The 24,320-nt window shown below is 56.6% G+C and overlaps 3 protein-coding genes across 3 annotated transcripts in view; 1 reads left to right on the top strand and 2 right to left on the bottom strand.

Annotated features, from left to right (window-relative positions):
• The window catches only part of SPSB3 (splA/ryanodine receptor domain and SOCS box containing 3), a 52,013-nt gene that overhangs the window by 14,512 nt on the left and 13,181 nt on the right, over nucleotides 1–24,320 (bottom strand). The window lies entirely within an intron of this gene.
• On the bottom strand, nucleotides 141–4,992 carry IGFALS (insulin like growth factor binding protein acid labile subunit). The gene is made up of 2 exons (XM_079321076.1): nucleotides 3,526–4,992; nucleotides 141–2,995 (listed from the first exon to the last, which is right to left on the bottom strand). The coding sequence occupies exons 1-2, from the start codon at nucleotides 3,539–3,541 to the stop codon at nucleotides 1,185–1,187; spliced, it is 1,827 nt and encodes a 608-aa protein (XP_079177202.1). The 5' UTR covers nucleotides 3,542–4,992; the 3' UTR covers nucleotides 141–1,184.
• CCDC78 (coiled-coil domain containing 78) lies at nucleotides 9,607–24,210 on the top strand. The gene is made up of 14 exons (XM_079321099.1): nucleotides 9,607–10,655; nucleotides 10,819–10,905; nucleotides 11,128–11,307; nucleotides 14,782–14,925; nucleotides 15,003–15,056; nucleotides 15,709–15,797; nucleotides 16,474–16,552; nucleotides 16,978–17,103; nucleotides 17,745–17,956; nucleotides 18,482–18,653; nucleotides 19,550–19,593; nucleotides 21,123–21,189; nucleotides 22,500–22,600; nucleotides 23,464–24,210. Exons 1-14 carry the CDS (start codon nucleotides 10,554–10,556, stop codon nucleotides 23,618–23,620), a joined length of 1,614 nt encoding a protein of 537 aa, XP_079177225.1. The 5' UTR covers nucleotides 9,607–10,553; the 3' UTR covers nucleotides 23,621–24,210.

Raw genomic sequence — 24,320 nt, 5'->3', positions numbered from 1 at the left:
GTCTCTTGTCTTGCTGTGAGCCAGCCCTGGCAGCCTTTCATGGGATGCTTTGCCACAGCTGTTCTCCAGCCCCCCAGCCTGGGGCTGCTCTGTGTCCCCAAGTGGTTCCTATTTCATTCACTTCCCAGTGTCCTGTTCCCTGCATCTCTTCCCATGGGACCTGCCCTCCTCTTGCAGGTTTGAGTGAAGCTGGGGAAGCGATAAAGGTGGTGGCCTTGCATCTCATCTCCCTCCCTCCTGGACTCTGAGCCCCTCCTTCCTTCCTGCCTCCCTCTCTGCCTTTGGGATTCACCCTCACAGTGAGGTTTTGGGAAGACAGGGAAATCCTGGGTTTCAGTACTGAGACTGGATTGCAGCAGGCAGGCCCTGCCTGGAGGAGAGCAGGAGCAGCATCCAGCCCTGCTCCCACTGCACAAGGACCCACAACAGAGCAGCTCATGCAATTTTCCAGGAAAATTTTGTCTGACCTTTGGACACTTATCTGGGATTTGGAGAGCTGGGCAGTAACCCTGGAATCTGTCAGGGCTGTTGGCTTCTGTGGGATAGCTGGGCATTTCTTGCTCCCTCCCTGGGAACGTGCCACCCACCCAGGGCTTGCAGGAAATGCTGGAGCCCCCCAGGAGCCTGAATCCCTCATCCTGAGGGGCTCTGGGGAGAAATTCCTGCTGTGGGCAGCACAAGCTTTGGAAAAAAACATAACTTACAAGGTGGGTTGCAATAGCTCCAAAGGTTTATTTGTCTGCTGCCATTTATCAGGTGAGCAATGAGTGGTTTTCTGTGCCCTGCCTACACCTGCTGCTGCAAGGAATCATTACAGCCAGTCCTCTGCCCCCTTCCCTGAGCTCTGGAGGCCTTTTAGGATATCTCCACTGCTCCACGGCAGAGAAATGCTTTACTTTGTCTCATAAAAGTCCTGGCCTGGGCTGCAGGGCTAGGGGTGCAGCATTCCCCCATCCAGAGACGCTCCTGCTGGGAGCAACCATGCTCTGCCCTGGAGGCTGCTATTTAAATATTAAAGGACTGAAATACTCAGTTTGAAGCCCAGGGGGCTGGTGCCCATCCAGCATCTTCTGAGCAAGGCTGACAAATCTGTGCTCGCCTGGGGTTGCCACAGAGCCCCAGCAGCTGCTGCTGTCCTGGGCCAGGGAGGTGGCGAGTGAGGGTCGCTGGGGGGCCAGCCCAGCTCAGCAGTGAGCAAAGCTCTCCTCAGCAGTGTCACGGAGGTCCAGCCCCGCCAGCCCCGGGGGGTGCAGGCAGGTGAGGTTGTTGTAGGTGTAGATGGGGACGTGGGTGTCGTCCCCCTCGGCCACCGACTGCACGAAGCGCGGCAGCACGGCGGGGTGCTGCAGGGAGAAGTCCCGCAGCCCCTTCAGGGAGCAGTTGCAGTTCCAGTTGTTGCCCCCCAGCCACAGCTGCTCCAGGGTGAAGGGAGGGCCCAGGAATGCCACCGAGAAGGTCTCCAGGGAGTTGTTCCTCAGGCTGAGGTACCGCAGGTTGGCCAGGGGGGAGATGATGCTGTTGTCCAGTGTCTCCAGCTGGTTGTGTGAGAGGTCAAGCCAGAAGAGTCTCTGGAGCGGGCTGAAGGTGTCCTGGGAGATCTCCAGGAGCTGGTTGAAGGAGAGGAAGAGGTACTCCAGGTTGCTCAAGCCCGTGAAGAGCTGTGGCGAGAGGTGGCTCAGCCTGTTGTGCTTCAGGTCGAGCTCCAGCAGCTCGTGCAGTTCGCTGAAGCTCTGCTCCTCAATGACAGAGATGCTGTTGTGCTGCAGGAAGAGGCGCCGCAGGCCGGACAGCCCGGAGAAGGTGCTGGCCCGGATCCTGCCCACGCAGCTGTGCTCCAGGTGGAGGCTGTGCAGCTTGGCCACCCCCTTGAAGACAGAGTCGGGCAGGACCTTGATGCAGTTGGCAGACAAGTGCATCACGGCCACGTTGTGCAGCCCCAGGAAGGCCCCGGCCCTGATGTCCTGCAGCTGGTTGTTGTTGAGGCTGAGCACCTCCAGCTGGCCCAGCCCCTCGAAGGTCCTTTCCGCCAGGCTCCGGATCCGGTTGTGCCCCAGCTGCAGCTCCTCCAGGAACTGCAGGTCCTTGAAGGTCCTGGGCCTCAGGCCGGTGATGGAGTTGGTGGACAGGCGCAGGACGTGCAGGCTCAGCAGGCCCAGGAAGGTGTCCTCATAGAGCGAGACCAGGCGGTTGTGGGACAGGTCTAGCCAGCGCAGGGACTTCATGCCCATGAAGGCGCGGGGAGCGATGGCGGTGATCTGGTTGTGGTTCAGGTACAGCTTCTGCAGCTTCTGTAGCTTGACAAAGATGTTGATCTTGATGCCCTTGAGCGCGTTGCCGCTCAGGTCCAGCTCCTTCAGCTCGGTGAGGCTGCAGAAGAGCTGGTGCTGCAGGTAGGGCAGCTTGTTCCCGGCCAGGATCAGCTCCCTCAGGTTGGGCAGGTCGTGGAACACCTTGTCGGGCAGCACCACCAGCGAGTTCCAGCCTAGGTTCAGGTACCAGAGGTTGGAGAGCCCGGCAAAGAGCCCTTCCTCCACCTTGCTGAAGTGGTTGTTGTTGAGGCTGAGGGACACGAGGTTCTGCGTGTGCAGGAAGGTGTGTGGCGCCAGGTGCTTGAGGCGGTTGCGCTCCAGGTGCAGGTGGTAGAGGCTGCGCAGCCCGTGGAAGGCGTGCTGCTCCACGGAGCCCAGCTGGCTGCTCTGCAGGTCCAGGAAGTCCAGCGCCGATAAATTCCTGAAGGCAGCGGCCGGCAGCAGCGTGAAGTTGTTGCCGTCCAGCCACAGGGCTTTGGCGTTGTGGGGCACGTCCTCGGGCAGCCGAGTCAGGTTGCGGCCGCTGCAGAAGACGTTCAGCTCCTCGCTGTAATCGTCCAGGCTGCAGGCGCAGGGGCTGGGGCAGCGCGGCCCCTCCCCGTCCCCCGGCTCCTTCGGGGGGTCCCCGGGGGGCTGCGAGGCGGCGGCCAGCAGCAGGGCCAGGGGGAGCAGGAGGGGGATTCCCGCTGGGGATGGAGGAGAGGGTACGGTCAGTGTGAGTGCGGGGCTGTGGCTGCTCCAGGGGTCACCCCTGGAGCTCGGGGAATGGGAGTGGGTGTGGAGGGGTCACTCCCAGCCCGCTGCACACACGGGGCAGCTGCGGGAGATTGCAGAGCTTGGGTCCCTTGGGAAACGGTCCGAGATCGCCCCCCACTCCCGCCACAGCTATGAGCCCTCCCGTGCAGGGACCCCCCAGATTCATCTCTCTATTGCAGCGGCAGCTTCTCCCTTTCACGGGGAAAGGCCCCCAGCCCCTCTCCCCAGCTGCCCCCTGTAAGTCCCCCAGCGCTGAAGGGTCTCAGTACCGCGGTCCCCGCTCATCCCTGCACTCCCCATCCAGATTTGAGCTCTGCCCTGCAGCGCCCGCAGCCCCCCAAAATGTCCTGTTAGCAGGGGAGGAGCAGAGTGAAGGGTGGCTGGAGCCCGGCAGAGTCTGAGCGTGTCCCCCCCAGTCCCTGCCTGTCCCCAGCCCGGCCGAGGGCAGTTGCAGGCTCACCTTTGCCTGCGCTCATGGCGGCGGGCAGGGCAGGGCTCCTGCTCCCGCTCCGGCCCCTCCGACTGCGCACGGATGGATGGAGCAACCACCTTGACGCCTATCCAGCCGCCCGCCCGGCCGGGCTTAACCCCAGTGCTGCTGGCCCGGGGACAGCGACACCGGGACGGGCTCCTCGCTGCTCTGGGACCGCCCTCGGGGCACGGACAGAGGTGTGCAGGAACCCGGCGGGGCTCCTGCAGAGGGTGGTCCTGCCAGGGATGGGCTTTGAGTGTGGAGGGAGGAATGGGACAACCTCGCAGGGTGTCCCACCACCGTGCCCTGCGCTCCTGGAGGGTCCTGATCAGCAGCACCCACCCTTCCCTGCCCTGCACTGCCGGGGATGTCCTGGGAAAAGCCCTGGCAGCGGCTCCTCACTTTCCATCAGGACACAAAAATCACACACCGGCGCTTGGAGCATCATAGGACACGGGGATTAGAGGTTTGGGGATCAGCCTCAGTGCGACATGGGCTGAAACACCTGAGGGTTGATGGTGATGCAAGTGAAAAATGAGTTGGGAAACGGGGTAAACCTCTTCCCTGTGTGGCACTAAATTGCTCGGGGGCGGAGCCCTCATCCCCTCCTGGGCATTTTCCCATTTTCCCTCCTGTCCTGCCTTGTGGCTGGGGGTGGTGCTGGGAGCTCTACACCCTGCTCCGCCCAAGAGGAAACACAGAGCACCCCCCACGGGGAGATGGTGGTTGTGGGGGTCCCCTGCTCCTCTGCCAGCCTCCATCCAGTGGGATGAGGGTGGGTGATGCTCCAGGGCTGGCAGATCACACTCTGGCCCTGGCAGCTCACCAAAACCACCCCGGGGAGGCCGCTGACCTCAGCCAGGTTATTTCCCCACCAGACTCCAACACAGGTTCTGTGGAATCTTTTACCAGGTTCTAGGAAAGAAAAAGAAATAAAAAACCCCAGCAAGAGGAGCCCCGTGATCAGATAGAAAAGCCATGGCTAAACCCTCTCCTGTCCTGGTAGCTCCACTCCTCCCTGGAGCTGCCACCACTCCCACCCACAGCTCCAGGAGCAGGGGTCTCTGCCCTGGGGCTGCTCTTCCCAGCTCTGCTTCCCCCAGGCTGGTTTGGGGGCAGCAGGTGGAGCAGGGATGGGCTCCCACCCCACCAGGCTCCCACCTTGCCCCTTCCCATGGGAGCCTGACATCTCCCCAGCTCACAGGCCACACCTGGGTTCCTCACCAGGCATTGCCATGCCCATGGGAAGAGCTGCTGGAGAGACAGCCAGGCTCCAGCCTTGCAACACAACTTTCCCACAGGCTCTGTTTTCTCTCTTCCCTTTTGGCCCTGAGTGGAGTTCTCCTCCCCCTCTATTTTAATCCTGTCTTCTGGGAATTTATAGATCAGGAGGGAGAAATGAGGGATAGGGATACATGCACTCACTAATAGGCACTGAGCACATATTGACAAAAGGTGTAATCAATCTGGAAGCTAAAAAGAGCTGAACCAGCACAGGTCAGCCAGCCAAAACCCACAAAACCTCGTTGGGAAGTTTAAACAAGCCCTGCCTGCAGCTGGGAGCAGGTTTGTCCCTGCCTCCAGCAGCCCTCCCTGGGGAAATATCAAATGAGATGCAATGTGAAAATAAGGAGGGTACATAAGGAAATCCCTTCCCAGTGTGGTTGTGGTGCAGGGAGAACCTGGATCCTTGAGGCATCTCCTCCAGGCCTGTCTCCACCTCTGAACTTCCCTGGCAGCCTCTCCTCCAGATGTGTCCCTTCTCCTGTGGCAGGAGATGCTGGGACCCTGCAGCTGCTGGTCCCTGCACTCCAGGCCCCCCATCTGCCCAGGGAGCCACAGCTCCACAGCCCCCGTGGGAACCTGGCTGAGGGTCCCCAGCATGGGTGTCCCTGTCCCAGAGTGTCCCTGGCCAGTGTGGACCCCCCTGTCTGATCCCCCCATCAGCTCCAGCAGATAAACTCCCAGGCTGGGACCAAAGTCTGGGCCCCTCCCCTGGTTGCCATGGAGAAGGCTGTAATGGTATTAGGAAAAGCAGCAAAATAATTTAAAACTAGTTTTAAAAGCTATTTAAGCCTTAAGGAATCATTTACCTTCCCCAGCAGCCCTCCTGTGCCTGCAGGTCCTTCCCCAGGGAGCTTCCCAGTTCCTTTGGGTGGGACATGCCACCAGCTGTCCCTGCTGTCCCTGTTCTGTCCCTGTGCTGGCTGCGCTGGGGAGGGGACAGTGCTGGGCCACATCTGCTCTGGGACCCTGGTGAGTGACCAGGGACACTCTGGACAGCAGCAAGGACAGCAGCCACCCAGTGAGCCCTGAGAGGAGCAGGGAGGTGACACGTGTGGCATTGTCACAGCTGAGTTAGGGAGTATTTTTAGCAAATCTTGCCAAATATTGTCCCTGTCTGGAGGAGAGCATCTCGCATTGCCAGGGTAACCAGCGCTCCTGCTCCTCCTTCAGGACCAAAAACGTGGCCCATGAAGCGGAGAGGGGTGACAGCAGCACCACAGGGCTTGTGCCACTCTCCTGGGGACACCAGCAGGGACCACACCCTGGGAGTGGCCCTTTGCCTGATGCTCTCTGACCACCCACTTTCTGGTCATGCTGGAGATGGGGACTGGGGAGCGATAGCAGCTGCTGGGAAAGTTCCCCATGGGCATCTCAGAGTGCCACTGCTGCCCTGCCATGCTGCAGAGCTCCTGTGGGAGGCTGGAAAGGTGCTTGATGTTCTGGCAGCTCCCAGAGGTGCCAATGACTGCCCTGCTGGCCCATGTGGCCACAATGGAACTGCATCACCAGTGCCAGCCTGGCCAGACTGGTTGGACTGGGAGAGGTGAGGACATCCCCAAGACATGACTCAGGGTGGCCAGGGCTGTTGCTGGAGGCAAAGATGGGAAAATTCCCAAACACTGAGGTGTGGGGGAAAGAAGGGGCCCTGGGAGTGGGGTTTTGGAGGTGCATGAAGGCAGGGAATGAATGGCAGGAGAGCAGTGCCTGTCAGAATGAAACTGGACTGGGGGAGTGAGCAGAGGGAAGGGAGGCAGCCAGCTGCCTAACTCATCCTGATGGCAGTGCCAGGGTGGCAGGGAGAGGGGAATGCTGTTTTCCATGTCCAGTGTCAGCTCTCCAGACCTGGACATGGAGGGACAGTGTGGGAGTTTGGCAGAGGGAGCACAGCTTTCCTCCTGCCCCTGATCACACCCCCAGGGACCCCAAATCTCCTCCCAGTCCTGCAGGAAGCACCGGGAGATGCCAGGGGGTGACAAATGGGACATGGGGTGGCAATGGGTGCTGGCAACCCACAAACCCAACATCTCCTGGGCTGTATGACAGGAGAGGTGCTCAGCAGGACAGGGAGATGATCCTCCCCTCACCCCCCTCGAGTACACAAACATCCACCCTGGGATTCTGGGATGGGACAGACCTGAATGGGTCAGAGCAGATCCAGAGGCACCCTGGAGATGGCTGGGGGCTGGAAGAACCTTTCCTGTTTTGAGAGAGCTTAAGAGAGGTGCTGCAGCTCCCTCCTCTTCCTTCTCCAGGCTGGGAGAGCTGGGACTGTCCATCCTGGAGAAAACCTTGCAGACCTCGTGGAAAAGTGATGGAAAAAAGCTTTTCCTCAAGCCAGGAGAATGAGTGGTGATTTTAAACTGGAAGAGAGTGGATTTAGGTTGGATATAAAAAGAAAATGTGCTGGGGGGGATCGGAGGGAGCCGGGTGCCCAGAGGATTCCTCATCCCTGGAGCACCTAGGACATCCCGGGTGGCAGAGTGCTCCGCTGGCATCCCGGGAGGAATTTGGCAGATCCGGGAGAGGACGCAAATTCCCTTTGCTGGCGCTGGAAGCCAGATGGAGCCAGCATTCTGTGACTGCGCTACACCGTGCAGCTCTGGCGAGAGGGGGGGCTGCTCCCTGCTCCGCCCGGGGGTCCCTGCAGGGCTGGGGGACAGGGGACAAACTGCGGGCTCGGCCCGGAGAGCAAGGTCGCATTTGTCTTTACAAACTGTGGATCTGCTGGTAGATAAGGTTAGCAGAGAGATAAAAGAAACAATGGCATGGATTCACTGATGAATGGAAAAAGATGTTTGCCTTTACAAACTGTAGGTTTGCTGATAAATGAAATTGGATATGAAGATGAAAGAATAAACAGGGAAAAACTATGAATTGTATAAGAATTAAAATTAAAAGGGAGGGTTATACATTAGAGGGGAATCTCAGGTATCAGGTGTTCAGGGAAGTCTGTACCTCTCAAATACCTCAGCCAATGGGGAAAGAAAGAGGGAAATGCAGCCGGGAAAACAGGATTAAAAGGAGGCTGAGTCCTCCAAAAATCGGAGAGACCCCAGGGGAATGCCCCATGGCCTCTCCCTTTATTCGAATAAATCAAAAAGGACTCCTCTGTCTCCTTTTTGGACATAAACCTCTGGTGATTGTGGATTAGTTTTCCTGAGAGCCCCGTCCCTGCGGGCTCGGTTCGGTCACTCTGGGCTCGGTTCGGTCAGTGCGGCTCCAGCGCTCCCCTGCGGGTTTGGGAGCGGTTCCATCTCTCCAAGCCGCATTCCCGGCTGTGTCTCGGGTGTACCTGACACGAGTGAAAGACCCTCAGGACAGAGCTGGGCTTTGGGTCTGGTGGGGTTGTGTGTTTAGTCCGGAATGGTGGTGGAGATTCCCAGCTGCAGTGACACCCCAAAACTTCATTTCTCAGCCTGAATCTGCTTTTTGTGGTGTTGCCCGGGACAAAATTGGCTTCGTATTCCCACCCCATGGGCAAAGTGGTCCCTGTCATTCCTGGTGCGGGCACGGCACTCCCAACCAGTTTGCATAAATAACACCGTGCTTGCATCTGTTAATGAATTGTGCTCTGCCGGGTGGGACGGGCTCGCTGCGGCTCAGGGAGCGCCCGTGTGATGGATGGGGCTGTTCCCCCCCAAAATCAGGGTCTCAGGTCCGGGAGAGCATCCCGGGGCGGTGGGATAGAGGCGCCCATCCTTGGGGTGTCCATGTGCGGCTCAGCTCCTCCGAGGCTCCCGAGCCGTGGGCAGGGTGTGAATTCGGCTCCGTGCTGGGTGTGAAGAGACTGTGAATTCTCATCAACACTTTCATTACCTTAATAAAATTACTTCAGGTCTGTTAAGTTCTTTTGCAGAAAAACAAGCCCTAACTGCATGTTGCTCGCTTCTCCTTCCCCTGACTCCCCCGAATTGCTCAGCCCTCTGTGCACCTTCACTTTTGGGGTCTTTGGGGTCTCCTCCAGCAGCCTGGGACAGGTGAGGACAGGTACTTGTCATGGAACTTCTGCCAGGATGGCCCCTCTCCCTCATCTGCTGAGCTCTGACAGATCCTAAGGAGTTATTCAGGGCTCTTTTTGAACATTATATTGTCAAAGCTTCTTTTCTGTGGGAGATAGATTCTTACCTAAACTCACCCACTCTACAGAAATAGCAGCAATAATAAGCCTGAAATGAGGGGATTAAGAGCTGGAATGCATTTTAGAATCATGGAAGAGTTTGAGTTGGAAGGGACCTTTAAAGGCCTCCTAGTCCATCTGATTTTACCCCTGTTCAAGGTTTTCCAGGGTTATCTTCTCTGCCCTGCACTCCCTGTTAACTCACTCTGACCTTGGAGACTCCCAAAATACATTTGGTTGTGGGATTTGTGCCGTTCCAGCCTGGCAGGTCCCAGTTTGGAGCCAGCAGCAGCACCCAGACCAGCACAGCTCAGATTTAGCTGTCTGGGCTAATCCAGGCTTCTTTCAGTGCCTGCTTTGCTTCAAAACACCTTTTTGCACACAGCAGCTCTGATGTGAAGGGGTGAATCGGGAATTTCCTGCCACCCAGAGCTCAGAGATCCTGGGGCCTTTCATTGGCACAGGAGGTTCAAGGACTGCAGAGATCAAGAGGAAGCTGCCTGGAAGAAAATTAGACACTATGGGGTGGGCTCAGTTTGTTTAGTGGGTTAATTATTGGGTTAGTCAGACCTTGGAATCATGGAATGGGTTGGGTGGGAAGGGACCTTAAAACCCATCCAGTGCCACCTCCTGCCATGGGCAGGGACACCTTCCACTGTCCCAGGCTGCTCCAAGCCTTGTCCAACCTGGCCCTGGGCACTTCCAAGGATCCAGGAACAGCCACAGCTTCTCTGGGAAACCTTTCACCACCCTCCCAGGTGGTCCCAGGGAACAATTCCTTCCCAATATCCCATCTCTCCCTGCTGTTTATTAAATCTAAAGTTCTGCTCTATTACTTTGAAATCTTCCTCCTTGTTTTGTCACTGTGTGCCCATGTAAAAAGTGACTCTCCCTCTCTCTTGTCAGCCCCTAAAGCACTGGAATATCCCTGCACAGGAGTTGGAAGCCATCCCTGCAGCCAGGTTTGGGAATGGTCCATAACAAGGACTGGTATCCCTCACTGGCAATATTGCTGCCCTGGGGATGTTCCTGAGCTGCTTTTTCCAGTGTCTGCTGTGAGCTGAGCCGGGAACGCAGAAACCTCCTGGGAAGTGCCACTGCTTTCCCTCTAGCAGCTCCCAGGGTGGCTGTAAGGTTTGGAGCCACCTTAAAATCCAAGTGGAAGCCACACCCTCCACTGGTAACCAAAGTTGGTAGCAACAGTGCTGGACCTCCTGGGAGAAGTTCCTTAGAGATCCTCGGGTCCTGCCTTGGCTTCTCAGTCACTGCCTGCCCAACACTGTGCAAAGATCCTGGCCCCTGAGCACATGGATCTTGGAATTGTTGAGAAGGAGAATGTGAGTATTCTGACAGAACATCTTGCTGACTGAAAATACAGGTATGAAGATGTGCAGCCCCTTCCCAGGTATGGAACTAGCACTCTGCCAAGGAAATCCTACCTGCAGGGGAGAAGTGGCAGCTGGAAAGCCTGGCTGGAATTTGTCCAGGTTCTGAGAAGCTGGATAGACTGAGCTCTTCCAGCAGCAGTGGTGGGTGAGTGGCAGGGGGTGAGGAGGGCTCAGCTGGAACTGCTCTGTGCCTCCAGGTGCAGCTGCAGGACAGGAACGAGGAAATGCACCAGCTTGGAGACCCACAGGAGGAGGTGGGGAAGCTGCCTGGGTCCAAGACAGACTTCCCACTCAGGATGATCCTCAGTGAAGAGGAAAAGCTGAAGGTAAAACTTGGGAGTTGGAGAGAGCTGAGCTGTGAAACTGTGTGAGATCCACTGTGGAAAATCTGGGGGGAAATTCCTCCTTCTGGAGCGGGATGTGTTGTTCTCAAACATCACATTGGCCTCAGAATCCATCCACAGCCTTCACTGACTTTTTCTCTCCCAGATTTCCAAAGACCTCGTGGAGCTCCAGATTGAGACAAACAAAATGAAGGAGCATTATGAGACAGAGAACTTTGAACTGAAAAACAAGGTACCCACATTTGGGAATAGCCAATTCCAGCCCTGCCAATGCCTTCACGCAGCTCTGCAGCTCCTCACACACCCACCTTTAATTTGCTTGGCATCTTCTCCTGGCTTTACCTGGAGCTGAATTCCCCCCCAGCACCCCAGATCCCAAGGAGCTCCCGTGCAATCTTCCCCTGCTGCTGCTGCTGGCCTGTGCCACTCTAACCCTGCTGCCTCCCCTGAGCAGATCCAGGCCCTGGAGAGCCGGGTGCAGGAGCTGGAGCTGGGCAGTGCCAGGGTGAGGGGGCAGCGAGATTCCCTGCGGGAGCGGCTGTGCGCCCTGGAGAGCAGCCGGCAGGAGCTGGCAGAGGAGTTCATCATCCTCAAGAGCAATTACCTGGCCCTGGGCAGAGAGCTGGAGCAGGAGGTGAGAGAGGCTGCAGAGCTCATCCCAGGGTTCATCCCAGAGATCCCAGCTCCAGCTCACGTGTCTCTGCTGTGCAGGTGCCTTGCTTGGCTTTCGATCACAGCTCAGGTCCGGGGAGGCTTCTCACACAATTGTACAAAGGTTCTTGTTGAAGGGACCTCTTAAAGGCCACTGAGTCCACAAAAACCACCACAAAAGCCACGGGCAGGGACACCTTCCACTGTCCCAGGCTGCTCCCAGCCCCATCCAGCCTGGCCCTGGGCACTGCCAGGGATCCAGGGGCAGCCACAGCTGCTCTGGGCACCCTGTGCCAGGGCCTGCCCACCCTCCCAGGGAACAATTCCTGCCCAATATCCCATCCAGCCCTGCCCTCTGGCAGTGGGAACCATTCCCTCTGTCCTGTCCCTCCATCCCTTGTCCCCAGTCCCTCTCCAGCTCTCCTGGAGCCTCTTTATGCCCTGGAAGGGTCTCTGAGGTGTCCCTGGAGTCTTCTCCAGGTGAGCACCCCCAGCTCTCCCTGCCTGGCTCCAGGGCAGAGGGGCTCCAGCCCTTGGAGCATCTCCATGGGCTCCCCTGGACTCTCTCCAGCACCTCTGGCATTTCTGGGGACATTGCTGGGTTCAGGGTTTGGGACAAGGCTGGGGACAGGGCTGTGCCCACGCTGATCCGCTGCTCCCGGCACCCCGCGGGCAGAGCCCTCCGTCCCCCCGGCCCCGCGGCGCTGCCCGGAGGTCACGGCGGGGCTGCCGGGGCCGCTCCCTCCGCGCTGCCAGCGCGCTTTGTTTCCCTTTTTTCTGCTTGGCTTGCGCAGCCTGCACGTGAAGGGATTGGAGCCGCTCTCGTTTCGGGCGGCGGGAAGGGGCCTGGCAGCTCTCAGTTTACAAAAACACCGAAGTCAAGCAAGTTTGTGATGGTTCCTTAAAAGACAGACACCTTCCTGCTGACTGCCAGCTTAGCAATGATTAACCAGAGGCTTTTGGACCCAGATTTGTGCATTTCTTTGGCTACTTCAATAGCCCTTCCTCTGTCCCCTCCCTCTCCCCCCTCCCGCTTCTCCTTCTTTTTGAATCGGATGGAATGACTGACACCGTGCTGCTCCCTCCCTCCTCCCCCAGCAGATAGCTGGCCTGCCTCCGCTCAATGACCTGGTTTTCCATGCGAGCTGTGCTGGGAAGATGTGCAGCAGGAATGCTGCTTCAGTCCAGTGTGTGTGGATGGGCTCTGGCAGAGCAGGATAATGATCATCCGTGAGCTAGTGACCCTTGTGGAGAGATCATTTGTTCTCCCAGGGGCTGAGAAATGGGAATTTCTCACAAGGAGGCGAACTCAGGAGCAGGGGGTGATCCCACCCCGCGATCCCGCTGGAGGCAGAGCCTCCCTCCTCCCGGTTATGCCGCGCTCAGGGAGGAATAGCTCAGCCACCAGCACTCTCAGCTGCTTCATGTCCCCAAGAGGGTGCAATGTATTTGTCAAAAACTGGATTTTCGGGCAGCTGACATCTCTAAATGGTGGGTTTAGCTGTTTTCACATGGATCCTGGAATGTTTGAGAGAGTGAAAGGACGTGGATTCGGTTCTGTGCCAGACAGCATCCTGAAGAACCACAAAGCCATGGAATGCTTTGGGGTGGAAGGGACTTTAAAGCCCGTCTCATTCCATCCCCTGCCACGGGACACCTTCCCCTCGACCGGGCTGCTCCAAGACGTGGTGAACCTGGTCCAGAAGCCAGAGGTGAATTCCTTGGATGTCCTCCATGTGCCGAGGAGTTTACCCCAGTTCCTTGGCTCTGGCTCCCAAAAATCCCTGCCCGAAGCCAGAGAGGCTCCGACTTGGCAGCCTGGGACTTGTCGCGACATGGGCCTCTTGCTCATTATTTTCCCAGTGCGGACTTTCCCAAAGGAAATGGGAAAAGCAGCCTGCGGTTCTGCCCCCTCCCCTTCCCTGGCGCTCTTCTGGGGGAGACAATGGACCTTTTACACATTCCCAATTACAAGTGCTACTTGTGACCTTGCCAATATGTTGTCATGGCTGCTTGGCGCAGGAGCAGCTCGGCGAGCTCATTCACGGCCCCTTGTCCGGGAGCAGTCGGAGCCTCTGAATTGTCGCGGCTCCATTGTCCGCGGGATTCACACATCGCCCGTGTCTGTCCCGGCCGGGAGCGGCCCTGCCCAGCCCTTGGGAAGCGCCTCGCAGGAGATGCCAGGCAGGCACTCGGTGCCTGTTTTCTGACTCGCTGTAAATTCTTCCTTTTCAAGGCTCTGACCTTTCCTCGCTCTCCGTTTCCTTCTCCTTTTGTCCCCCCAGGTTCGCGCCGGCTGCGGCGGCAGCTCCGAGGGGGGACCCGAACGCGCTCTGGGGTTTTCCCTGGAGCCACGCCAGGCTCGGGATCTCAGGAAAGGCAGCGAAACCCAACTCAACCCGGGGACTACCCCCCTTTTTTTTTTTTTTTTTTTTTTTGGCTAAACCGGTCCTTGTGACCCCTGCGATCAGATTGTCAGGACTGACAGCTGCAGATGGATCGCTGCGGGCCGGGAACAGGGGGCTGTCTCTGCGGAGCTGTCAGGTTTCACAGCTGTATATCTCACCTCTTTGTCAGCCTCCTTTCTCCCCGCTCCCCCCCAGCCCACCCCGTGCTATCTTTTGATAAGCTATTCTCTCCACGGATGACTCAGATGACCTCTGCCTCCCATCCTCCCGATTCACTGCCATGGTAACAATTACTCAAGCTTGTCCCCAGTCATAAACCCCATCAAAGCTTTGTTATCTACACAGAAACCCTCCTGGGAGACATGAATTCCCCCAGTGTTCCTTCCAGATCACCTGTAACAGCTTTTCTCATTCAGATCCTCTTTATCTTTTGGAAATGTGTCACTTCACACCAGCACCGCTTTGAATCTCGCTGCCTACACGGGGCTGTGGGCTGGCTGCTGCTGGGGGGATGCATTCCAAACGAATTGGGATTATGTCATCCCGGAGGGAGGGAGGGAGGAATGGAGGGAGGGATGGAGGGATGGATGGATGGATGGATGGATGGATGGATGGATGGATGGATGGATGGATGGATGGATGGACAGATGCAAATTTGGCCCTTCTCCTTGTGCTGTGGAACCCAGCACTGCTCAAAGCTGTTCCATGGGGAAGGATGTTCCTGAAGTGCTGGGAAGCTGCACAAAGGCTGCAGGTGAGGGTGAGGAGGGAGCTGCAGGCCTGCAGAGCTGATGGCAGAGCTGTGCCCAGGACTGGCACTGGGATCTGGATTTGAGTGTGAGATGTGCAGAGGGATAACATTCCATGAGAATAACCCTGCTGCCTGGCAATGCATTTCCATGAGAACCAGAGCATCACCAGTATCTTTGGATACAGGAGGCAGAACTAAAATTAAAACTTGATTTTGGGAGAGGAGGGGACGCCTGCCTGGAGCACACACCCTGACCAGAGGGGGATTCCAGTTCTTTCCTTCTTGTTTGACCTGGCAGGTGATGAGGAATGAGGAGCTGACCCAGGAGCTGCTCAGCCTGGCCAAAGAGAGCACCCACCCCCCTGGCCTGGCCCATCAATCCTCCCCTGAGCTGGGAATGGGGAGAGCAGCAGGACATCCCCACTCTGCTCGGAGGGGGAGGGTAAGGCACTCTCTGCCCTTCCCCCAGCCCCCTGGAGAACAGGGCTCTACCAGATCCCTTCTTCTCTCTCCCCACAGCAGCCTGAGGATGCAGCTGCCTCTGGACACGAGCAGCAGGAGCTGGAAGGAAATGTGAGTGTGTGGGGCTCTGCTGCTGGATCCTTGGGAAGCAGAGGGGGATGGATTCCAACTGCGGCTGGCACCTTCTGCTGCTAACTTGAGTTTTGTGGATCAGCTGATGCCTTGATTCATTTAAAATCTTTTTTTTTTTAAACTCTGCAGTTACAAAACAGGATGGGAATAACTCTAGATGTGCATGCAGAGCTGAGGAGGGCAGAGGTGATTCCCTGGGTCCATGCCCTGGCAGGGGGAACACAGACAGGAGCTTAGAAGCCAACAAGTGCAGAGGACAGTTTTTTCTCTTCTTTCTCACACTTGAGAAATCTGGGGGTGATGAAGCACCCAAAACTGAGAGCACAAAGATGGTTCCTGCCTCCTCCCCATCTGCAGCCCTTGCAGAACCAGCCTGGGCTCCTCCACCAGCTCCTGCTGGGAATCTGCCTCTCAACGTGAGCGTGTCCCTCAGGAGAGTGACACATGTGCACCCCACGTGCCCTGGCTCTGCATCACACACCATTCCTGCCCTGCTGGAGGCCACCAGTCCCCCCAGTTTAACCAGTCCCTCTCCCAGCATGTCTCTGCTCAGCTGGACAAGTGCTCAGCTCCAGGTTGTTCTCTCTTCACTCAGCCTTCTGCCTCATCTTCCTCTTCATTTGTCCCTCAGTTGCTTGGAAACCAAGATCACATAAAAGTGGAGCTGGAAAAACTGAAGAAAAGCCACGATGAGCAGCAACAGAAGCTGGAGGAGAGAGTGTGAGTGTCCCTCTGCTTGACCAGATGTTTGTGGGATTGTTGCATCTGGATTTGAGCCATGGGAGCAGGAGAGGAGACAGTCTGCCCTGGGTGGGGGGGTACAGGGAAGGAATGATGATCCACCCTTGGAAGAAGTGAGGCCTGGAAGGAAAACCTGATGTTTTCAAGGCTCTTCAGAGCTGTCAGATAAAAGTTGGTGGTGTTCAGAGACACCTTGAAAATCCACTCTCTGTGACACACAGAGATATCTATGATATCCCAGAGATGAATCCAGCCCAGCTCTTACCCACACAGTGGGTTTTCCATAACCTTGGAATGGGGTTAATGTCCCAGGAAGGGATCAACCCTCTGAACTGTGGAGAGTGCTCACCTTTAGGGGGGAGAGAATTTATGGCACTGGTTGACACAATTTGGAGGCTGGCAGCTGCTGCTGGGACATTTCTGTCATTCCAAAGTGATTTTCTTCCCCAAGATGGCTGTCTTGGACCTATGGAGAACCCCAGAATCCCAGAACAGGTTGGGTTGGAAAGCACCTGAAGTCCCATCTCATTCAGGGCAGGGACACCTTCCACTTCGGGTTGTTCCAAGCCCCATCCAGCCTGGCCTTGAACACTCTCAGGGATGGAGAAGGAGTTTGGGTGGTTAAAATAAACCCAGTTTCTTGCTGTGTGTGCAGGCTGGTGCTGGGGCAGGAGCTGCAGGAGGCCAAGGGAGCGTTGGGGGCCGGTCGGTGCAGGCTGGTGGAACAGTCAGCGGTGAGCACGGACCCCTCCCCATCCTGTGCTCCTCCTGCGCTGCCAGGGCTGGGATGCCTTGGGTCCAGGTGCTCCAACACTCTCCCTCTCTGGGGAGTTTGTCACACCAAGGCTCTCCCCGTGCAGTTTCCTCCTGCACGTGGTGCAAGTGGTGCTTGCAAAGCTGGTGGGAGGAATTTTGCTCGCTGGTTTTCAGAAGGAGTTGGTGGAATCACTGGGGTGGGGGGTGGCAAATGACAGAAGGTATCAGGGGAATAGGGATTATAAACATTTCCAGTGGGTTCCTCTGAAAATCCAGGACCTTCCCAGCTCTAGTGAAGCCAAATATCTGGAAATGAACACCCTCAGCTCTTACAAAGTGTATCAGCTCTCGCTCCTCAGTCAGAGGAGTGAGGTTTTGGCAGGATTTTTGTTTGCTGTGCCAGGTGCTGCTCACATCCCAGGGCCAGCTGCAGGAGGTGGAGGCAGAGAACTCGAGGCTGCAGCTGAGGCTGAAGGAGCTGAACGAGGAGTATCGCTCCCGGCTGGCGCAGTACATCAGGGACCTGGCGGTGGGTGCCCAACCTGGGGGGTCACAGAGCCATGGATGTCCTCAGCTGGAAGGGACCACAGAGATCATGGGTCCAGCTCCTGTTCCTGCACAGACACCCCAACAATCCCTGAGCATCCCTGGAGCTCTCCATTCCCTGGGGAGCCTGGGCAGTGCCCAGCACTCTCTGGGGGAAGAACATTTCCAGCCTGGCACAGCTCCAGCCATTCCCTCAGGTCTCTCCATACTGGCACCATCCTTTTGTAGGCTGCTGCCAATAAATTAGAACAAATACATAAAGAAAGGTGTTTTAAAATCCCTTTAATCTAACAAAGAAAAGTCCCAGAAGAAGCTCACCAATAATTTTGTGTGGCCATGCACGAGGGCTGCCATAGAATCCTGGAATAGGCTGGAAGGAACTTTAAAGCCCATCCAGTCCCATGGGCAGGGATATCTTCTACTATTCCAGGATGTTCCAGTCCCCATCCAACCTGGCCTTGGACACTGCCAGGGATCCAGGGGCAACCACAGCTGCTCTGGGCACCCTGTGCCAGGGCCTGCCCACCCTCCCAGGAAACAATTCCTTCCCAATATCTCATCCAGCCCTGCCCTCTGGCAGTGGGAAACCATTCCCTCTGGATTTCCCTCTCTGTGCATTTACAGAACTACATGGACAGCAAACCCAGCAGTGTGAATGGACCCAGCAAAGCCCCAGCTGGCCAAGCTGCCATGAAGAACTTTGTGGACAGCATGCTCAGGGATATCAGGGCTTCCTACAGGTCCAGGGAGGAGCAGCTGGCTCGGGCAGCTCGTGGCTACAAGAAACGCTTGAAGGACTTGGCCAGGAAGCACGAGAACCTGCTGATTGCCTATGGGTAAACCTCAACCTCCTCCTCCTGCAGGGCCAAGGGAAAAGCCCCACAGCACCCATGCCCTGCCCTAGAGGAGGCAAACACAGCTCCCAGATGGAGCAGAGGGTCTGGAACACACATTTATCTCCCTGCTCCTGGCAGTCCTGGATCAAGCTGCCTCCAGCTGCACATCAGGGCTCTCTGGACCCCATGGAGCTGCTCTGCACATATGTTCCTCCCACTTAAAATGCAGGGTGAGAGATTGATCCCACGGTGGATGGTGTGGAAATGCAGAGGTACCACAAATAGCTCCACCTCCCAGCCCGTCCCTGCAGTGCTCTCAGCTCTCTCACAGCTTGGGCTGTGGGAAGCAGCAGAAATACTCATGGTATCAAAGCCACAAATAGCTCTAGGACAAGCTCCCTTCAGAAACTCTCCCACTTCTCCTTTACAGGTGGCCAGAACCAGCTGGTCTCAGTGAGTGGCACCTTCAAGAGCAGCAGGACTGCTCAGTGATGTCCCCCAAAACTGCTCCTGTGCTCATTGCAGGCTGCAGCGGGAGCAGATCCGCTCCCTGGGGAGCAAAGCCATGGATTGTGGCCCTGCTGAGCTCCACTTCTGCATCACAGAGCCAGAGCTGCAGACAAAGAGCTCCCAGGAGCTGAACCGCCTGCGGGAGGAAAAGGCCAAGCTGGAGATGCAGCTCCAGGAACTGCAGAAGGTCAGGAGCTGGGCTTGGTGGGAAGAGTTTCATGAGCTGCAGATTGAGGCACTTCCTTGAGGCATTTATAGGATTGGTTAGGTTGGAAAAGCCCTCTGAGATCACCGAGTCCAACCATTGCCCCAGCACTGCCAAGGCCACCACTGAACCATGTCCCCAAGTGCCACATCCCTGCTCTGCCTGAGGGTTTGCTCTGCCCAGGCACAGGCAGGGAATACAACAGTCATCTCCAGGTGACAGAACCATGGAATCCTAGAAGGGTTTGGGTTGGAAGGGGCCTTAAAGCTCATCTTGTTCCACCCCTGCCATGGCAGAGACACCTTCCACCATCTCAGGCTGCTGCAAGCCCCATCCAGCCTGGCCCTGGACACTGCCAGGGATGAGGAAATGTCCTCCCAGGGGGCAAATGTGGGTCTTGGTTTGCACAAGATTCATTTATTTAAAAATCCTGAGGATGAGAAACCTGAAACCTTCAGACTGTTTCCTTGCCATGGCACTGGTAGCTGTGGGAGTGCTGGGATACCTTGTGCCACTTCCAAGGGGCCTTACAGAAAAGAGGGAAAATATCTTTTTACATGTGCAGATAGTGACAGGAGAAAGGGAATGGATTTAAACTAAAAGAGGAGAGATTTAGCTTTAGATGGAAGGAAGGAATTCCTCCCTGTGAGGGTGATCACACCTGGCACAGGGTGCCCAGAGAAGCTGTGGCTGCCCCTGGATCCCTAGCAGTGCCCAAGGCCAGGCTGGATGGGGCTTGGAGCAGCCTGGGACAGTGGAAAGTGTACCTGACATAAAAGCCTAACCCATTCCATGACAGGATTACCCTAAGAGTGGCAGGATCTGGGATTGCAGAGGGATTCATATTAACAGGAATTCTGTTCTTCCTTTGCCTCCAGAAAAGCCTGAAAGGGGCCTCTGCCCTCCCTGTGCCTCCAGAGCTGTAAGTGCTGTTTGTTTCTTGGGACATCTGTCATTCCAAATTCTCAAGGATGTGTGGATTGAGGGATCTTTTTTGCCTGGCTGGAGGCAGCAATGAGCAGGGAAAGGAGCTGCTGGGGCTGCTCTGGGAAGAAGAGGCAGCTCTCCCCTCAGCACAGCTCTTCCTGCAGGAAGAGCCTTGGCCACTGGGCCTTGATCCAAGAAAGCTCTTAGCACATATTTGATTTAATCATGTTTTTAGCCCTGCTGACCTCTTTAAAAGCTGAAGTTAAGCATATGCCCAAGTGCTTTGGTGGCTCACAACTTAAGAAAGGCCCGTGAGACACCACCAGTTTGGGATGAGCCTGGTTTTCCTCCTTCTCAGCACAGGAGTTGGGCTGGAACCCTTTGGTGCCACTGTTCTGATGCCTCCCTGGCTTCCCAACAAACCCTGGAATTGCTGCATTTTGATGGGTCTCTTCCCCCTGCCCCATTATCCTGCTCAAACTCAACCAGCTAAAGCTGTGGAGGGGTGGAACAAAGCATAGGAGAAACCCGAGCTGGGGGTTTTCAGCCTTTTAAAAGATGTGGTCACTTAGAAAACATGTCAAATATTCCATTAGCTGGATGCCAGCACTGAGGAGTGGGTGAGTGCCAGAGCAGTGAGTCTCAGGCACAAGCTCAAGCCTCCACCAGCCTCTGCCATGTCCTGCACACTGAAAATAGCAGTGGCCCGTGAGTAAATGCAGTAATTTAATAAATTTAATAAATGCAGACACACGTGAGCAGGGCATGGAAAGTCCAGAACCTGAATTTCAGTGATGCATCCCTCATTTGGGGGTTTTTAACTGACAAGAGACCCCACACACTTTGTGTTAATCCGTGCTATCATCCTGCTCCTCCACTAGGGGTGGGAATCCCGGTGTTCCCGCACTTCAGCTCCAATTCCTGCAGCTCCCTGCCTTTATCACACACCGGGATGGGTTGGGAGGGACCCTAAAGCCCAGCTCCTTCCACCTCCCGTGCCGGGGCTTCACCAGCTGTGAATTCCCCGTTCATTATTCCCTTTGCTCTGCCGGCGCTGGGAAGCTGCGGAGGGAGCTGGAGGAGCACAAAGCATTCCTGCCTGCACACTGCCCCAACTCCTCGAGCATCAGACTGAGCTGGGATGGGCTGGGAAGGGCTGGGAAGGGCTGTGCAGACAGCTCTCCTCTCCGTGCTCGCTGACCAGAGCAGCTCCCTGCTCCAAGCAGGGCAAGTGCCAGCCCCTGGCATTGATGGCTCCCTGTTCCCACCAAATCCAGCCCTGCAGGGGCAGGTTCAGGGCTCTTTCTGTGCTGATGTGGCTCTGGAACATCCAGGCTGCGTGCCAACCTTCAGACTGGCAGGAGGGCTGTGAGTGAGATGGTGCTGCACGCCCTGAGGAAGTTTGGGAATTGGGAAAGGTTCTGGGGATCATGGTGGGATGGGCAGCAGTTGTGTGGAGCTGTGTGATCTGAGGAGGGCTGGATTTGATGTCTGGGCATGATCCAAAGGAGCTCTTCTGTCCAGGCAGCTGGATGAGGAGGGCTGGGCCGAGGTGAGGAAGAAGCTCCGGGAATTCTCACTCAACACCCAGGTAAAGGTCTGGAACAGCCTGTTGGAGCCAGAGCTGATCTCACATCTCACCCACACAGAAATGTGCTGCCCCAGCTCCTGCCCTGGGGCTGAGACACTGCTCCAGGCTGGAGGGGGAAACTCCCATGGAGTCACAGAATATCCTGAGTGGGAAAGACCCCCAGGGATCCTCCAGTCCTGCAGAGACACCCCAACAACTCCACCCTGTGCACCCTGAGCACTGCCCAAACTCTCCTGGAGCTCTGGCAGCCTCGGGGCTGTGCCCATTCCCTGAGGATCACTTTCCATGGAGCCTTGCTGTGGCTTTGGCCTCAGAAATGCTGGCAGGTCCTGGTTGGTGGTGTCTCAAATCTTTAATGTCCCTGCTACCAAAGGAAGGACAGCAGCCCCTTGCCACTCCTGCCCAAGCTCCAGAACAACCTTTTGGCATCTCTGTAACAATCTGGGGCTGATTGTTGCCCAGTGCAGGCACTGCTGGGACACCTCCAGTCATAGGGGCAGTTTTGGGCTACTCATGAGAGGAAGGACACTGAGAGGCTGGAGCATGTCCAGGGAAGGGAACAGAGCAGAGGAAGGGGCTGGAGCACCAGGAGAGGCTGAGGGAGCTGGGAAAGGGGCTCAGCCTGGAGAGAAGGAGCCTCAGGGGGAACCTTCTGGCTCTGCACAACTCCCTGACAGGAGGGGACAGCCAGGGGGGTCAGGCTCTGCTCCAGGGAACAGGGACAGGAGGAGAGGGAACAGCCTCAGGCTGAGCCAGGGGAGGTTTAGGTTGGATATTGGGAAAATTCCTTCATGGAAAGGGTGGTCAGGCACTGGCACAGCTGTGCAGGGCAGTGCTGGGGTCATCATCTCTGGAGGCATTTAACAAACGTGGATGTGGCACCTGGGGACATGGGTTAGTGGTGACCTTGGCAGTGCCAGGTTAACACCTGCACTCTAGTGGGTTTTTCCAACCTACACAATTCCACAATTCTTTGATTCTATTCAACCTGGTTCAAGTCTAGGCTGAATCTGAATCATCTTCCCAGTCTGGTTCTGGCTGGCTGCAGGGATATTCGCTTCCATGTCGTGCCCTCCCCTGACCACAGCAACCTGAGGGAGTGTTCCACCATTCCCTGGGCATGCCAAGCTCAGCACCTGCACCAGGTGTCTCTGTGGCCAGAAGAAGGGAGATGTGCTGGCTGAGAGGTCAGAGTGATGGGGAAGTGGTCGGAAGGTTGGACTCACACAGCAGAGAGGAGCTGAGCAACGTCACTCCCATCACACAGATTCCTTTTTCCACATTTTCTCCATGGCTTTTTGCCCCTGCAGGAGGAGCTGGAGCAGGAGAGAAGCCAGCTGCTGACTCGGGCCGTGGTGGCAGAGGAGCAGGTGTCAGAGCTGCAGGGGTACATAGATCAGCACCTTGTCAGGTGAGATGGGGATCCCCCTGCTCTGCTCCACCTCCAGGCTCAGTGCCAGTCACACTCCGTGCCCACTGCTGGCCCTGCCAGCACAGCTGATGGCCCACTGCTCCTCCAGCTGTGCAGGCAGCTGCCACCAGCTCCTGTCCCACAGGGCAGCAGGACAGACACTCCCTGCCACACGTGTCCTCCCCTGCAGGCTCACCCATCCTTGGGAGCAATCACAATCAGGGAATGGTTTGGGTTGGAAGTGACATAAATATTCATCCAGTCCCCTGCCATGGGCAGGGACACCTTCCACTATCTCTGGTGGCTCCAAACCCTGTCCAGCCTGGCCCTAGACACTTCCAGCTTCTCTGGGACCCTGTGCCAGGCCTCACCTCCCTTCCAGGGAACAATTCCTTCCCAATATCCCATCCATCCCTGCCCTCTGGCAGTGGGAAGCCATTCCCCATCCTCTGTCACTTTATGCCATTGTTCCAAGTCCCTCTCCCACTCTCTTGGAGCCCCTTTAGGCCCTGAAAGGGGCACTAAGGTTGCCCTGAAATCTAAAGCCTAAAACCTTTAGAGTTTTTTTTTCTCAGGTTCTAAGTGTCCTCAGCAGCCCCTGATCTATGTTCTCCTCTCCCTGGCTCATCCTGCTCTGGAAGAACATCAGGGAGAACAGCAGGGAAGGGGAGGGAAAGGACAAGCAGGGCAGGTGTGTCAGGGCATGATCCACCATGGGCTCAGGTCAGGCTCTGCCCTTACCTGGCAGAGCCCAGGAACCCCTTTTTTTGGGACAGGCTGCAAGATCTAGGTGCCAGGCTCAGCTCCTGGCATGGCTCATTGCCCTGAGCAGCCAGGCAGTGACAGTGCCCCTTGCACTGCAGGTACAAGCAGGAGATCCTCCAGCTGAGGAATGCTGAGGTGCCCCGTGCCAGGAGTGCCAGCCAGGAGCCAGAGCAGCCCCAGCCTGGGGAGCACCCAGACTCCAAGGCTGTGCTTTATGGACTGCCAGGCAAGGATCCTTCCCAGGCTGGGAGGTGAGAACAGCCAGAGAAACCACGTGGGTGCTCCTGGTCTTAAATCCACAGGACTAAAATGAGACAGGACAACTGTGTCAGTCTGTCCCCAGCCATCTGTCAGCTGCAAGAATTCTGCTCTTCCCTGAGCACAACTCAGACATGGGGTCAGGTTCCCAGGCAGCCCTGTTGGGCTGTGGGGACAGGTTCCTGCTCCTGCTGTAACATTTTTCCTGGATGAGACCTGGACCTGGACCAAGGGCTGCTCCTGCTTCACTCCCCCCAGAGCTCCTGCAAGACAGAGCCAAGGCTGGCTCAGGCCAGGATCTGTCCTGGGGTTGGACAAAGGCAGGAGCTGCTCTTTGACTGTGAGGGTAGTGAAAGATTGCCCAGAGAAGCTGTGGCTGCCCCTGGATCCCTGGCAGTGCCCAAGACCAGGTTGGATGGGGCTTGGAGCAGCCTGGGACAGTGGAAGGTGTCCCTGCCCATGGCAGGGGTGGAATAAGAGGAGCTTCAAGGTCCTTTTCAACCCAACCCATTCCATGATTCTGTGAGTTTGTGGTGGGAAAACCCCATTTTCCCCTGTGTTTGAGTGGAGAATGAATATCATATTGATAAGCAGGGCCAAACTGATCCTTCATGGAGGTGAGCTAGGAAGGATGGTGGAGCAAAGCCTGAGTCCAGGAGCAGCAGTTGCTCCAGCTCTGGGACCTCCAGCAGCTCAA

Source organism: Erithacus rubecula (genome assembly GCF_903797595.1).
Source record: "Erithacus rubecula genome assembly, chromosome: 17".
In the NCBI taxonomy this organism is placed as follows: domain Eukaryota; kingdom Metazoa; phylum Chordata; class Aves; order Passeriformes; family Muscicapidae; genus Erithacus; species Erithacus rubecula.
This window is presented reverse-complemented; position numbering and strand designations above follow the sequence as displayed.

Bases quoted from the DNA above. Each gene is read 5' to 3' on its own strand.
- CCDC78 (XM_079321099.1), top strand. From the start codon at position 10,554: ATGCACCAGCTTGGAGACCCACAGGAGGAGGTGGGGAAGCTGCCTGGG. The intron at 17,957-18,481 runs GTAAACCTCAAC...TGCTCATTGCAG, and splicing joins AACCTGCTGATTGCCTATGG to GCTGCAGCGGGAGCAGATCC. The intron at 19,594-21,122 runs GTAAGTGCTGTT...TCTTCTGTCCAG, and splicing joins CTCCCTGTGCCTCCAGAGCT to GCAGCTGGATGAGGAGGGCT.